This window comes from Cimex lectularius, unplaced genomic scaffold, assembly GCF_000648675.2.
Source record: "Cimex lectularius strain Harlan isolate CLEC.00 unplaced genomic scaffold, Clec_2.1 scaffold219, whole genome shotgun sequence".
In the NCBI taxonomy this organism is placed as follows: Eukaryota; Metazoa; Arthropoda; class Insecta; order Hemiptera; family Cimicidae; genus Cimex; species Cimex lectularius.
Window position 1 is genome coordinate 258,777 of NW_019392873.1, and position 16,532 is coordinate 275,308.

Consider the following 16,532-nt stretch of genomic DNA (forward strand, 5'->3'; position numbering starts at 1 on the left):
GTTCGTCACCACAATTTTTTGTGAACGTGCTAACAAGTAATAAATCATAAATATTAAGGGAAAACATCGAGAATCGATAGAATATGTTTAGAAGATCATTTTTATTGTCAGTATGATATTTTCTAACTAATATAAAGTAGGGGCATGTGTATAGTAAGTACATTACCAATGCTGATGAATTATTCGTAAGAAAAACTAGTTGAGAGATTGAAATGACGAGTAAGATAAAAAGAAAGAAAGAGAAAGAAAACAGTAATTGTGAGAGGGTGATGGAGATCCTAGGGGGAGGAAGAATGAGAGGGAGAGGAAGAGAGAGAGTGAGAGAGAACGAGTGAGAGTGAGATATGTGTATAACAGAAAAAGTGAGATGAAAGAAAAGTAAGAATAAAAGAAGATAGCGAAAATATTTAACAGAAACTGAAAGAAAGGTAGAGAAAATGAGAGAGAAGAAAGTTAAAAAGAAAGAGTATATGTGGAAGATGGAAATGGAAAGACGATAGCTTGAAGGAAAGAGACAGAGCGAGTGAGTGTGAAATAGAATGTGTGTGTGTGTGTGTGTGTGTGTGTGCGCGCGTGCGTGCGTGCGTGCGTGTGTGTGTGTGTGTGTGTGTGTGTGTGTGTGTGTGTGTGTGTGTGTGTGTGTGTGTGTGTGTGTGTGTGTGATTAAGAAGTGAATGATATGTGTATAGCGTGAGAGAAACTCGAAGCAATTCATAAAACATGAAAAAAGCAAAACATAATAAAATAATAAAAAAAGAAAGAAAAATGAGAAAAATAAATAAAGAGTAGAGGCGGTAGGAAACATAAAGCTAGTAATGGAGAAAATTTTAGAAACATAGATAAACAATATTTAAAAAATAGTGCGGAACCTATTACACATACGTCTGAAATGTAGTAGTAACATCGCAAACCGTTATACAACTAGTATTTTAATGATTCATACGTCTTCGTCTTAATTTTACAATTAAGTTATTAGCAATTGTGTAGAAAAATCAATTTAAAAATAAAACTTATTTAAAATGGAGAAAACTATAAAATAGTTTAAAACTGTTTTTTATGTTCTTCAATGTAAGGAAACCATTGTGTATGATGCATTGCCTAGGAAAATGTGAACAAATGAATTGGACATAATAAAGGAAATAAACAACATACTCGACCACTTTCTAAGCTGAGAATCGTTTTCTCGATCCTGTTTGAAAAACGATTTCCCTGTTCTTGGGTCCACACATGGTAACTCTACCTTTATTAGTGGGACCTCATTCTTCAGAATAAATTCGACGCATCAGGATTCCGGGTAAAACGAAAGAAACAGACGTCAAATCTCGTTTTCTTTTTCTCCCACGTAGGAAATTTGTTTGTTGTGTAACAAAAATAAATATCCTTCTTGAACGGTTTTCTGTTTTGGATACGGCCGCTTTAACAATTCAGGAGAACAAAATTACAGACTATTTTACCTTTGCGACCGTCGGCAATCAGGCGATCCGATAATGATTCTAAAACAAATGATGACGGCACCTTTTTTCTCTTATTGGAGTTTTCTCATTGAGTACAACACAGAAAAGAAAAGGCTTTACAAGGTTTACAAAAATTGATATATTTATACGTATAAAGGGTATCAATGGATTAGTGTCATTCCTGGTTTTCTCAAAAAGTACTCGACCCAGAAAAAAAAGTAAACTGGTTTTCAAGCATTGTAACAATTACAATATTGTTAAATTAGTTAAGAAAGAACGCAAAAACTTACATTATTGTTTTATGTCAAAAATATTGTTGTCTTTAGCTATTCGATTTGATTAAGCACAATGTCACTTTCAAACTTTTATTTCTAATTTTGAAGTAGATACCTAGATTAATTTAGATAACCAATAAAAATAAATCGTAAATGGTTGTTTCGAAGGCAACTCCTTATACAAAAAGTATTCTGTACAACTTTCTTTAGGTTGAATAGTTTTTGAGAAAACCAGGGGTGACACTAATCCGTTGATGTAAGGATGGTCTGATTCGTCTCTATTTAGGATAAAATTATAGCCATTTTAATATTGGCATATTATTCCATTTTTATTTCTTATGTTATTTTGCGCAATAAATTGATTCCCAGTTCGAAGAAATGTAAAGAAAATATACTTGTCAATATTACCATGGTCAGATAGTTTCTCGCTTGATTCTTTAAAATATAATCGTTTTAGCCAATATCGACTCAAAGATGCTTGAAAAAGGTAAAGTAGAAATTATTTATTAAATCGCACATGTTTAGCTGATGTAAAGGTTTCAAAAAAATATCAACAGCCGGACCTCTGTCTGTACACATAATTATTGCAAGTTTCTTGATGGATATAAAAACTATTTTTTTCAATTAATTAATCTTTATGTAAGGTATTGGTTGAGATAAAAAGTCAGTGTCACGAGCGGGATTCGAACCCACGACTTTCGGCTAAATACGCAGCTTTCCACTTGGACTATCGCGACTTCGATCCACTCGTGGTAGAACAGCTGCGTATTTAGCCGAAGGTCGTGGGTTCGAATCCCGCTCATGGCGAAAAACTTACATAAAAAGATTAATTATTTGTTTTCCATTGTGTTACATGCGATGGCATATATACAACGAATTGGTAGTTTACAGAAAGAAACCAAGTTTTTAGAGTAAATTTAACATTTACGTTCTATTTAAAAAGGAATTACTTACTAGTCGTATTGTATTAGTTTTAACAAACTCAGTCAATATTAAAATAAGTAAATTATTCCTTCAAAGCAAACAATTTTACTCTTAAGACGTTAATTAAAAAAGAAAAAATCATTTGAGTGGTTAACAGAGATAATATCTAATAGAAAACTTAACATTTCATCTTCGGTTGATTTTAATACGAATGAATTAGGCGTAGCACACAAAATGATTGTTTTGCTATCAAAGAAAAAACACCTTTTTTTTTTTATTTCTACGCCAGACATCTTCCCTCAAAGACATATTTTAGTGTTGTCATAGGCTTGGCTCGTTGTCGAAAATCTAAATTTCCACCGAGGAAAGAAGGTTGGCGGGTCTGCGGGAACGGCCACTAATGACGTGGGCGATTTGCGAAGCGATGCTTTGGCGAAAAGAGGGGAAATGACGCCTATAAATTAGCCAATTTCAGGGCACCCTACCTCCCGCAGCTGCTAACACCCCGGGACCCGCCCCTGGAGATATAGAATTAGAGAACACTACATTAAACTAACGGGTTCCTCTGGAAATTAGATCTGGGGAAACACAACTCCACCTCCGACCATCGCTGGCGAAACTGAATAATTCAAGAAAACTGCCCTCCCACAACCCCACAGTATCTAATCCCTTTATAATTCTTGGTTTATTTTTTTCACTTCCTTCGCTTGGGCCACACTGGATTCTGGTGATACGTCTCAAGACAAATAAGGCAAACTTTTAAATGGTTTTCCGCAACATTTCATTGCACATTTACCGCAGACTCCGACATTCTTTATTGATCTCGTTTGAGATTTTTTCATTAAATAATCCCTTTCAACAAAACCCATTAATTTTACGGATGAAATGTGTTGGCTTTGGTGCTTCGTTTTTCTTCCCCAGGAATAGTCCAGTGATAAGTTACAGCGAAGCTATAAACCGGTGTAGAATTTTTTCCGTAATACGACTTTCCGCATTCTGAGATGAAAACATTTTTTCACCGAGTTTTATTCTTATAGGATTTACATTGTGGTGAACATTTGTGCAGCGACATAAAATAAATTTGTGCTCGCCTCTCATCCTTTGCTAGCATTGCTGCGTGTTTCTGTCATCACATTTAGTTTATCCTGGGTAACCAATTAAATATGCAATTAGTTCGTCTACATGCATACCCCGATTACTCCGCTAAAATACGCTTACCTGGATAATCAACGTTAATTGAACCGCCGACAAATGTTTCCGAGTCTCTATAAAATTTCATAATTGGAACATTAACAATAAATTGGAATGTCTCCACGTAAAGTGGTTTCTGAATATAAATCAAAATAGATAGAACCGTCGTCGACAAAGTCATCCATAAACATTAAAGGAGGAAAATTAAATTGCGAATCTTAATAAACTCCTCTGGGTTTTAGTACAAATAGCAGAAGGCCATGATTAAATTGAACATTAGCATGATTAGAACATTCGAATAAACTTAGACTGCTGTTCGTTTTCCTTTTTGATTGTATACACCTACTGGTATTTCCTTGAAATTTTGCATTATATACTGATTATGTATTTTTAGGACTTCCAATTCAACTAATAAACTTCGTTTGATCACCACATACATTGAGAACTACAATATTGGTAGTTAAACGGGCACAGGTTCATCTAAATTTCTTTTCTGAAGAAGCCGGGAACACACTTACCCGATGCTATGCCATGCGACACTACCCGATGCTACCCAATGACTTGCCACGTTTTGGTAGAGTGTGCACATCGATATGACGTCAAGCTCACGCCACTTGCAGTCACACAGCGTGTATCACAATAATCATTATCACAATCGCAACGCCTCTTTTGTTCTTAATGCACTATTTTGAGCAAAACCTTGTAATAAATAGTTAATTAAATTTTATGAGCACAACCATTTAATAAATTGTTAGTTAAATTTAATTGTTTTAAATAAAGTTATTCCGGTGTTTTGATAAAATTTTCTGCCCGACCATCATAATTAAATAATTTTTATAAAAACTCATGAATTTTTGATCACGTTTAATTTGGTTTATATTAAAATATGAATGGTGTAATTACTATAACGACAAAATTACATATGCATAGTTTGAAATAAACTACAAAAAATATGAGTGTCCTGTTCTGGCGCTACTCGACGAAAATGGTGTAATTGTATGAGCAAAACCATGAAATAAATTGTTAGTTAAATTTTATGAGCAAAACCGTGTAATAAATTGTTAGTTAAATTCATTATATCACAAGATGGTATTCCGGTGTTTGGTTCAATTTTCTACCAAACCATTAAGATTATTTTTTTAAAATAAAAACTAATAAATTTTTAATCTCGGTTAATTTGGTTTATATTAAAATAAGTATGTTGTAATTAATGTAACGACAATAATACATGTAGTTTGAATAAAAATATGAGTGTCCGGTTCTTTTGTGTTCGACTGTACTCGATGCGACCCGACGAAAATCTGGACAGTGGGGATCGCAGAGCGTAGAGTAGGGTAGCATAGCATCGGACAGATGTGCACTGGGGTAATGCAATTTTATGGAAAAATGGACTTTGGATTTGCGTGTGTTCCCGGCTTAAGCACCCAGCCGAATCACAGAAGTACACATCTCGCCAACAGAAATTGATAATTATGATCCAATTTGTGCATTATTAGTTATAAAAGTGTGTTTATAGTTCCATAGATAAAGTTTAACAGTATCTTACATGTGTGTATTTGAAAAATATTTATCTCTTTAGGTTAGCTTACAACATATAAGAGCAACACGTGTTGTTAGAGGTTCCTTTTTATCGTTCGTACTATTTGTTGTTCGTCAATTAATCATTAGGCTCGACTTTCCTTGATTGAAACTTGCAATTTCGACGGAAATAAACCGTCGATTCACCCAAGTTGATTTCTTATCGGAAAGGTTTCTAGGAAAGATAGCCAACAATTGGCGACTAGTAATAATTAGAATCGGATGTCGAGTGTCTCCGCCCTGATGAATATTGTATGTCTCTAAGGCTATCTATCACATCGTTCGCCTCAAGGCTGAATTGCAAATCCAGTGTAAACAGAACAGCTTCCCTTCCCTGATTTCCACACATACATCCCTTATTCTTGGAAGGAGAGCCCGTTTATTTAAAATGGCAATACATCAGACAAAAATCTACTATGCCTGAGTAATAATACACTTGAAAAACAAATATAGGCCAGATATTCAGAAACGGACTTGTTGACCAGACGCCATTATTTTTCAATTATAATGTGATTTCAAAATTTCAACCGTCAAATAAATTTGAATAATTGCTATTATTTCAGCAGAAAATGTTACTTTCTTATCTAAATACTTATACCAAATTAGTGATTATATACAATGCAAATGAAAAGAATAGAAACTTTGCAACGCCTTAAATCCAAATCGATTTAAACTCTCCTGAATGGGTATTGTTGTGAAATTATTACTCACAGGAGTACTAATTAAGGGTTAAAGAAAGTAGCCTGTGTTATTAAAAAATATGAATTACCGGTAAGAGCATAAAGACGTCTTTAACAGCCCGTGACGATTTAGTGGGTAGCCAAATTAAAAAAATGCCGGATTAAGGGAATAAATTGAACGTTAAATACAGAAGAGATGGATCCAAATTTCTTTTGACCTCATCTGGATCCATCTCTTCTTTACTTAAATTACTTAATTGAGTTAACATTATTATTTAATTTCTTAGAGTTCGTGGTCCGACTGGGAAATATAGTTAATAGCTCCATTATATTTCGTGGTCCGATTGACCAAATAACTTCTTTCAATTTTATGTATGGTATTGGTTGAGATAAAAAAAAGTCAGTGTCACAAGCGGATTCGAACCCACGACCCTCGGCTAAACACGCCGCTCCTTTACCACTTGAGCTATCGTGATTCCGATCCACTCGGACACTAACTTCCCTCCGTTTTATCTCAACCAATACTATACATAAAGATAAATTAATTGAAAAACGTTATTCAGTCAATCGGACCACGAACTCTAATGAATTTAATAATATTTATTTAGAAATCGTGAGATGCGGTCTGATGTGATGTGGGTTTCAGAAAAACATATTCTTTATCGTGCCATCGTTTCGATCTTTATTGAGATCATCTTCAGGGCCTGGATTCACAAACATTGTTTACATATTACAATTACATTTTGGATGTGGAAAAGTGAATTTATACAATGCAAAATATATTTTATATTCAAACAAAGTATTTCTACTCACTCAAAGTGTTTGTCTTCTGTGTAATTGTGCCATTCTTGCGTGTCGTGTCGAGAGTGCCAGTGAGATTTTGTGTTTATATACGTTGGATTTTGAAGGAGTGGGGAAGGATGTCGGTATAGAAAAGACATTTTTGTATAAGGCGTCTGCTTCTTTGAGGTGAAAAGAGCCGACGAAGGGAAAAAATGTGTTGGTAATGGTTCGGCCAGATTATCCTTTCAGGATTATATAGAAAGGGATAAAATAGGAAAAGGAAAGCTAAATTGTTGGGAAATTAGACTATGTGAAAAATAATTGATGTGTGGAATGTAATGTGATGATATAGGTATGTTATCTGTATTAAATTTGATTAATGATATTGACGTAGCTGCGACTGAGTTTACATGTATCGGTTCTGTAATTGATGCTGTGTTTCTCTGTTGATATAAACCATTTCTAAGAAATTACGTTTATGTTTGTTTTGTTCTGTGTGTAATACTTTTGGATTTTTGAAGTCGAAATTGTTTTGGTGTTCTAGATGGTGGATAGGGAGTGCTGTAGGATTTTGCTTAGGTTTTTGGCAATCATAGATATGTTGCTTTACTGTCTTGTCCAGATATTGGGATGTAAGACCAATGTAAGTTGCCTGACAGTTTAAACAGTTGATCTTGTAGATTACGTCAAATTTATTTGTTATTGGTGTGGATCTTTAATTTTGGAAAAAAGTGTTTGAATTGTTTTATAATTTTTGAAAGCAATTTTGAAGTTATCGGACAAGAAAAATGTGTTTAATTTATGTGATAGGCCTTGGATAACTGGTTTGGAAATGTATCCTGGTTTGTTTGTATTCGATAGATTTAATGTAGTATCATTAGTAATAGTTTATGGTGTTAGTGTTGAGTTGTAATTGTTGATTATTCTGTTAATTATGTGTTTAGGGTAGAGGTTGTTATGGAGAATCTGTTTGTATATCTTTATGTTTTTGCGGTGGAAAGATTCATGGCTTAAGGCAATCATTCTGTGAAGTAACCCTTTGGCCGTGTTTATTATTGTATGAAGGGGATGGTGAGATGTAAAGTTGAGGTAGCGATCTGTGTTTGTTGGTTTTTGATACCAATCTGTGATTAATGTGCCATCTGGTTGTTTTATTACGAGTGTATCTAAAAATGGTATTTTTTTGTTGTTTTCGATTTCATGTGTAAATTGTAGGCGTGGGTGAAAGCTATTAAATGTATCTAATGTAGTTTGAATTTGATCTGTGAGAACAGCTGTCAATATATCATCTACCTATTTAGTGAGGAAGGGTAATGTGAAGGGAAGTTGTGGTATGACTGTATTTAGTAGATGTTTCATGATTATGTCTGCCAGTATCGGGTCTAGGTTGCTACCCATGGCTATACCAAACAGTTGTTTGTAAAATAGATTGTCGTATGTAAACTATCCGTTAACACAGCAGTGTCGGATCATTGTAATGAACGTGTTCTTTTATAGAGTTGTGTGTGGTGTTATGTTGGGCCATTTATCTTTAATAATGTTCAGTGCTGTGTCTATTGGGATGTTGGTAAACACTGATGAAACATCTAGGATTTAATGAATTTAATAAGTAAAATGAAGTCTATCTTCACGACAATTCGCCGAGCATCGAATAGATTACACGACATTTGAAAAATGGCAAAAAGGAGGAAAAATTCGAAAGGTGGGATTGAGGTGGGACATTTTTATCTCAACCAATACCATGCATAAAGATTAATTAATTGAAAAATTATTAGTTAATATTAAGCGTTATTTTGCCCAGAAATAATGTTTTTTTTTGCATCTAAAGAACCCTAAATCCCGGTTTCTGTTTATATCATACTAGGAAGTATTAAAAACTAATGCAATGTAAACCGTTCTGTGCTAATTACTTTTTTCAGTGACCATCGATCAGTAATTTAATCTGCATTAATCGGCCATTTGTATATTATTCCCCCAAAATATCTCTTACTTTTCAATTTTTTTAAACAAATAAAGATGTTACAATATTAATTGCAATACATATTATACATTACATATTGAATAGTAATATCTAACGTTAATGTTATTTCTACATGTAAGTTCATTGGAATGGCGATTTGGTAAAAATAAGTTAAGGAGTGCAGTATTTTAAATGGCGATTTCGTTAATTCGCTTTCTTGGAAAATATATACCTACAAATATTGTGTATTATTATCAAAAATATAGAAGTTTACATTTGTCATTTTCTTTAATAAGTTGCTTTACTTGTATTTTCTCTCATATATCTAAGCTTAGCCATCAAAGCCCAAAAAACAATTAAATTTTATTAGCCACAAAAAGTAAAAATGACAAAGCAGAATTTAAAATATCATTCTGTGCGGAATTGTTACTTAATGTCTATTTGTGTTAAATTATACATTATTGTCATTTTTTAGTTTACTTATTACACCTATTGGATTCAGATAAAAGTTGATAAGCTGGTAATAAATTAATTCTGATGACTGATGATGTATAAACTAGACGTATGACAGTAAAAGGTGGGGTTGAGATGGGAAGTTAGTGTCCTAGTGGATAACGATAGCTCAAGTGGTAGAGCAGCGGCGTATCTAGCCGAAGATCGTGGGTTCGAATCCCGCTCGTGACACGACTTTCTTAACTCAACTAACAACCTTAATTAATTTAAAGATATTAATTGGCCAAGCGGACCACGAAAACTAGTGAATTAGACGTAATGTTGCAATTGTTACTTAATGTCCATTTGTGTTAAATTATACATTGTAGTCAATTTTTAGTTTATTTATTATATCTATTGGATTCAGATAAAAGTTGATAAGCTGGTAATAAACTAATTCAGATGAATGATGATGATATTTATTGTTTTATAACTTTTGAAAACAAAGAAAATTTTTCATTGGTACTTAACAGCGCAGCGTTGTGTTATTTGAAAGAAGGTTTTCGTCAAATATTCATACATTAGTACAAAGTTAAAAGGGCTTAGTGTTAGTTTAAGTCGTAGCAAGTTACTTTTCAGCGATAGACAAACGGTTAAGCTTCGTTGCCTAAGTTGCGAAACACCCTTTGTAGTATGTAAATAGATCCCTAGAAAATGTAAATTGACGCACAAAGCACTGGGGGCACAATTACCCGTGCCCAAAGGTCTAATCTACCACATGCACAAAATAAAATAGGCCGAAATGTCAAGACGTTCCTTACGTTGGAGGATCACCTTTTCTATAGAAAAACTCTATATTTGTCTAAATTGTATTTTAAAAAATTGCCTTAAGGAGTGATTTTTTAACAGTCATTCGTTTTAATTCATGAAAATTATGTCAAATAATGATTTTTTTTTTCATTTACAACACCATATATCAGAATAGACTTAATAAAAAAGAATATTTAATAATAAAAGTTTGATTCTAAAAAATTTAAACATCTTGCATGTGTACGTTTTAACACATCTTACACTTACGTCATAGATTTACACTTTCAGTAATTAAAACATCTGATCATATTAAAAACCATCATTTATTTTGCACTGAATATAATAATAGATAGTTTTCTTTATTTAGAGATGCATTTTGTTTTTTACAAAATTTACGTCAAAATACATAAAAACGCGAGTCCTTCTCAAATCCCATTTTTTCAAATACTTTTATGTACATAACAGGAAAGAGTCTACGTTCATGTTAACCGTTTTCTCCAAAGCAGGCGCCCACAATGTTAAGAACGTGCATAAATATCTGAACAACAGTCGTGTAAAGAATGACGACCCCGAATACGGTTTCGTTCGGTTTGATTTCGCACATTTTCCCTCCGGCGATGAGCTGAGTGACGAAGACGATGTAAGAGGAGAGAGTTATAACGACTACGCCCGAGAAGAGGAGATGTATGAGTGGGATGGGCACGGATATTGATATCACATTGACTATCAGTCCAAGGAGGAGGAAAGCGACGAAGCTGACGCAGAAAGACATCCCGACGAAAGGTCGTGCGAAGTCGATTTTCGTGCACCTGGCGAAAATCGTCATTACCACTAGTATCCACATCGTCCCCAAGATCGAGAAGAAAACAACGTACAGCTCGTGCAAGACGCAGAGAATCGCGCCGAAAATTGAGTAGCACAGAGTCATGCTGATTAGTAGGATCCAGTTCACCGGGAACAACCTCCTGACACTTTCAAAGCAGATAAGCGGAATGTAAAAGCAAATGCCGGCTATGCAGAATATGTATCCGATCCATAGCTTGTCGTACAACAATTCCCGGACGTTTGCGTTGATGTTCACCGCAAAGACTATCACTAGACAGAGAATCAGTTGAACTATGACGATCGTGTATATTCTTGAAATAAGCTTTCTTCTTTCAATTCTATCCTCCGGCTGAGATTCTGACTCGGTCGTCACTGACCCTTCCAGCATCATTTTTATTATTTTATTTGATAATAATAAATAACTTGGTAATAATAAAAAATGTTATCTTTTGTTGAATGTAAAAGTACAAAGAATCATACACATGATGTAAAAAATAAAACCATGTGGTTCTTGGCTTCTTGGTTCTTGTTTGTCTTGTGGTTTATAACTATCTAAAACTACTTTATGCCCGCTCAAATACTTCCGATAAATCAACAGTAATAATGGATTCCAAAAGTTCGTTGGAGGCGATTAAAACAGTCAATGCAAAAAAATTAAACAATTCCATATTACAACAAATAAGGAACTTAATTGTCGAAATGAGAAGAAATAAAGAAATAAAACTCTTCTTGTTTTGAATTGAAATAAATTCACTGTGGAATTTATGGAAATGAAAAAGCGGATTTGTTAGCGAGAAAATCAAACAGAGAACCAACATTATTTAATATCAGATTACCATACCATGACCAAGGCGAGAGGCATGAATAGTTGGCAGAATCAATACAGTGAGTGTGGTAAGGGCCTGCTGTATAAAAATATGTTTCCTGCCATTTTAAAAACACCCTGGTTTGCAACGATCAACCTTAAAAAAGAGACGTGCAGGTTGATGGTGAGGCTTAAGTCCAATCACGGTGTCTGTAAATATTATTTAAAAAAGATAAACCAAGTACAAGATAAGTGCACGTGTGGTAGGATTGATACATTGAAACATACAATCATTCTATGTCCACTCTACGAAGAGAAACGAAAGAAGATGCTAAGTGCTATAAAAAACGTAATGGGAAATGTGGTAGGATACTCTAAGATAATAAGCTCCTGTTCTATTGAGGTGATCTCTGCAGTAGAGGACTGTATCATGACTTGATGTTGCAAGTGGCTCTGGCAATCGGCTGATACCAAAAATAAATATTAAAAAAAAACTAATATTAAAAGTTTACCAAAAATAAATATTAAAAATGGCATGATTTTGAACGTATCTCGTTGACAAAGACAACCATTAGAAAAACGCCGTCCATGAATCTATACATTGTCCCGACTACTCTAAATATCAATTCGTGAATCTTTTGCAGAAAGCTTAATTTTACACGAAAAGAAAAACTGTTCACGGTATTTTAACGATTTTTAAACATATAAGATTGATCTTCATGAAAAAGGAAATTATTTTCTTCTCACAAGGTGATGAAGCAGCTGCCATCCTCCATTCTTATTTTAATTTAAAATAGCGTAGAAATGTGTTCTAAGCTGATTAAACTAAAACGTACAGATGATTAAATAAATAATATTTATTTAAATTCTGAGCTTTCCATTGGTGGCCCCAATTGAGCGTTGACAAGGTGATTCACATCAGTCGTGACCCCTGTTCAAATCTCAGCGGTCCTTAATTCGAGTACGCACAAATGGGCGTTTTTCAACCGAGTCTCCGGAGGTTGATGTGACCTCTGCTGTTGTAAATCCTCGTAAAAACAAGGATATAATAAAATTTTAAAAAATTATTGCATCTTGCATAATCGACGTCTACGGGTACGGTTGACTGGAGCTTCAATTGCCAGCAGCCTCTCTGCTGTGAATTCGATGGAATACCAACTCACACAGGACTACTGACCGTTTACAACCGCTAATTCGTCCCCGACATTTTGTAACTTGTACTGACGCCTGAACACTTTCTGGTCGGCGAAGCTCTGAAGTCATTACCCCAATACGATTAAGACTGACCGCACTCCTGGCCACACTGAAGAAATGTTTGAAATGGGAATAGTAGACCAGCAGCCTGGCTCTTGGATCGTTTGTTCTTTTACGAAACGCATAAACTTATCCATTGCCTATGTCTTGGTTCGTGAGATGTGTGCATAATGGATATCCAGGACACCTTCAATGGAAGACACCCGTCTGGTCACCTGTCTGTTTCCTCTGCTTCCTGAAATCTGAACCTTCCCGATGCCCGCTTTCTTTTCTTAAAACGCATATTATCTTTTATCGTTAGTTTAAATAATTTAAGTAAGATCAGTTTACGTTTTAGGTAAGATTTTGTGGGCGGAATGAAGTTTTCCTTTTCTTTTAATTTTTTACATCGATTCATTACTTCGAGGATAGAAGGGTTGAAATAAAAGTAATAAAAAATTATACTTTTGTTAAAAATGTGAATTGAAACGCGCGAAAAAGAAATATTTCTTGTTTCCTTCCTTTTCTCAAATTTTAAGTGTCTGTGATCATGATCGAACAAGACAGAGTATTCTGTATTCCTACTATTTTTCCCTAAATTCTTTTTATTGGTATTATTATTTTTATATTTTGTATAATTTGTACAAACTCAATTTATTTCACTGTATGTTAACTCTTTCTCTCTCTCTTTCTGGCGCTCGCCATTGCTATATCATTTCAAGACCGCATTCTTAACCGTTAACCGAAGTTGGTTAAGCACGCCTGCTTACTTATATCGATTAAGGAATCGAACGTCTTATTGCCGAAGGTCGACAGCATCGTCCGCATGAGATTGGTGTAATGGATTTTTAAGTCGAAAACAAACCACTGTAAATTTTTAAGAATTCCCACGACTAATTAGTCCAAAGATATCTATTTTTAGCTATAAAAATGGTATTTATGGTGATTAACAACACGTTCAATTTAAAAATTAAAAAATTAAAGCATTAGCATGTAAAAGAATCACATCAAAATTAGTCAGTGAATGCGTCCAAAATCAATAAAACCTGGGGAAACACAACAACCTTATGATACCCCTCTTCCTAGTATCCTTTTTTCCATACCATACGCCTGTTTACTTATATCGATTAATGAATCGAACGTCTGATCGATTCCCTTCTCTCGATTGCTGGAGGTTGACAACATCATCCGCACGAGATTGGTGTAATGGATTTTTAAGTGGAACATTGTAAAATTTTAAAAATGCACACAACCAATTAGCCCAAAATATACATTTGTTAGCTATAAAAATGGTATTTATGGTGATTAAATGGTGAGGAAACGTAATTCAATTTTTTAAAGCAATTTTTGTGGACTGCTTTACTGAAAGCGTTTTTTTTTTCGTTTTGGTAAGGTTTTATTAGTTTAATAAATTCTTACATATTATTTTCTTAACATCCGTAAACAAGGAATCTAGTGATGTACAATAACCTCGAAATACATGCATAACAAAGAAATAAACACGCTTTACAAATATATAAGATACGGCAAGAACGCTCGATCCTAAAAATATTGTTCTAGTATTTATCGACGTAGTATTACGAAAAAAAATCACTCAAGTCGGTGATCCTATGTGATCCATCTTACTCAGGAATCTTCAGTTATTAAACTGATTAATTTACAATGTTTTACAATGTTTGAATCTGTTAAAAACATGTACTTACATATAGACATATAGGATAGAATTACAAATTTAAATTTAAGGATGTCTTTGAATGTACATATCAGATCCCAACGCAACCAGAGTCAACCCCCATCGAGGGTCAATAAAACACCGTCCCAATGTTTGGTAGCAACCTACTTGTTCGAAGGAAAGGCTTAATTGTGGTCTTTTAGCCAAACAATGCAGTTTTTCACTAATCTAACTTGAATTAATCAACATTTATATTGTTTGTTTTCGCATCTGAATTATAAATTTATTTCATTTCAAAAATTCTAAGCAGTACGTTTTGAATTTATGTTAAGCAGTTGAGTAGTTGTAATATAAATCATTTGGGCTCGACGTTTGTAAACTTCAACCTTCTCGGCCAGATAATATTACGACTTCAAAGCACAGCCCAGAGAATAAACTAAAATTCATGTCATTTAAGAATTGAAACACTTACACAAACATACTCACTCTCTCTCTCTCTCTCTCTCTCTCTCTCTCTCTCTCTCTCTCTCTCTCTCGCTCTCTCTCACTCACTCACTCTTTGGCAAAATCCTTGGATTATCCCAAAGTGAGGTTGTCTCGTCTCGTGATTGACGTAAACCGCGCGGGAAGCCGCCTTTAATTCCGTTTGGTCACGGCCTAAAGGACTACGCAGGATTTATTTCCTCCCGGTTTATAAATGAACGGTTTAATACAAAAAAAAAACGCAATAAAATGCACAGCCTACCCCCTCGGAGAGAAATGGATGCATTATATTATGTTAGTTTCCATTTGTGAAGCGTCAACATCAGTGCCAACAGCATGAATTGAAAAATTATATTCCTTTTTGATTTTCCCTCTTTTTTCAGAAGGTCAACACACCGAAAAATCATACCAGAACAAATCGGCAGTGCCTCGTCCTCTCCTTATTCTGACGTTTCTATCGCCTGCGATTATCCACGGCCTATCGCCCACCTACGTGATGTGTCAGAGTGCACAAAGGGTGCCGGGCTCACATATCATAGATCACGCAGGTGGAAATTACGTGACCGTAGAAACTCGATTTAACAATTAACAACAGTTCATGAAGAATGAGAAAAGAATAAAACGATCGAACTACAATTGGAAATGCTGGGGATAACGGGCCTGAAGTTCTTTGGCACGAAGAACAATTTTTCAGAAGAAAGATCAAAGGATTTTAATTATTTTAATAAAAATGAAAAGGACAAGCAAAACTTAAATAAAGGTTCATATCCATAATCTTATTAACTACCTATGCCATAAAGCGTATTATAATATTCTAACCAATTTCTATAACATGCTATAATGTGTGGTGTTTACTGACCGCTAGTTAATGATTATTTGGAGATCGTGAGGTGTGGTCTGGTGTGACATAAAAATAAATTTATACAATGCTAGAAATTTTAGATTCAATCAAAGTATTTGTACTCACTCAAAGTGTTTGTTTTCTGGGTAGATGTATCATTCTGGTGCACTCTCAACTCGACACACAAGAATGACACATCTACACAGAAAACAAACATTTTGAGTGAGCAGAAATGCTTTCATTAAATCTAAAATTACTAGGATTGTATAAATTCATTTTGTTTTCACATCGTACATGTATTTGTAAAATTTAAACAATGTTTATAAATCCTAGGCCCTGAAGATGATCTCAATGAAGACCGCATCTCACGATCCCCAAATAATCATTCTATAATATTCCAACAAGAATTTCACAGACAATGTTACAGGCATGTGTGTGGATCTCTGAGTAAAATGACATAATAGTAAAATGACGTATGTAACAACACCATTTTTTGTGCACACAACCACGATGGGTCAAAAGCTATCTCGATTCAAATGAGGTAATGAGAGAATAAGATGAGTCAATGAGTCAGGAGAGTAAAGGA

The 16,532-nt window shown here is 34.4% G+C and overlaps 2 protein-coding genes across 7 annotated transcripts in view; one reads left to right on the top strand and one right to left on the bottom strand.

Annotated features, from left to right (window-relative positions):
• Positions 1-16,532, top strand: part of LOC106667909 (limbic system-associated membrane protein) — a 400,209-nt gene that overhangs the window by 181,746 nt on the left and 201,931 nt on the right. The window lies entirely within an intron of this gene.
• Positions 10,410-11,638, bottom strand: LOC106667911 (protein LIFEGUARD 1). Its single transcript, XM_014396180.2, has one exon. It carries the CDS (start codon positions 11,301-11,303, stop codon positions 10,572-10,574), a length of 732 nt encoding a protein of 243 aa, XP_014251666.1. The 5' UTR covers positions 11,304-11,638; the 3' UTR covers positions 10,410-10,571.

What these genes read in the sequence shown, in the direction of transcription:
- LOC106667911 (XM_014396180.2), bottom strand. Translation starts at nt 11,303, where the DNA reads ATGATGCTGGAAGGGTCAGTGACGACCGAGTCAGAATCTCAGCCGGAG.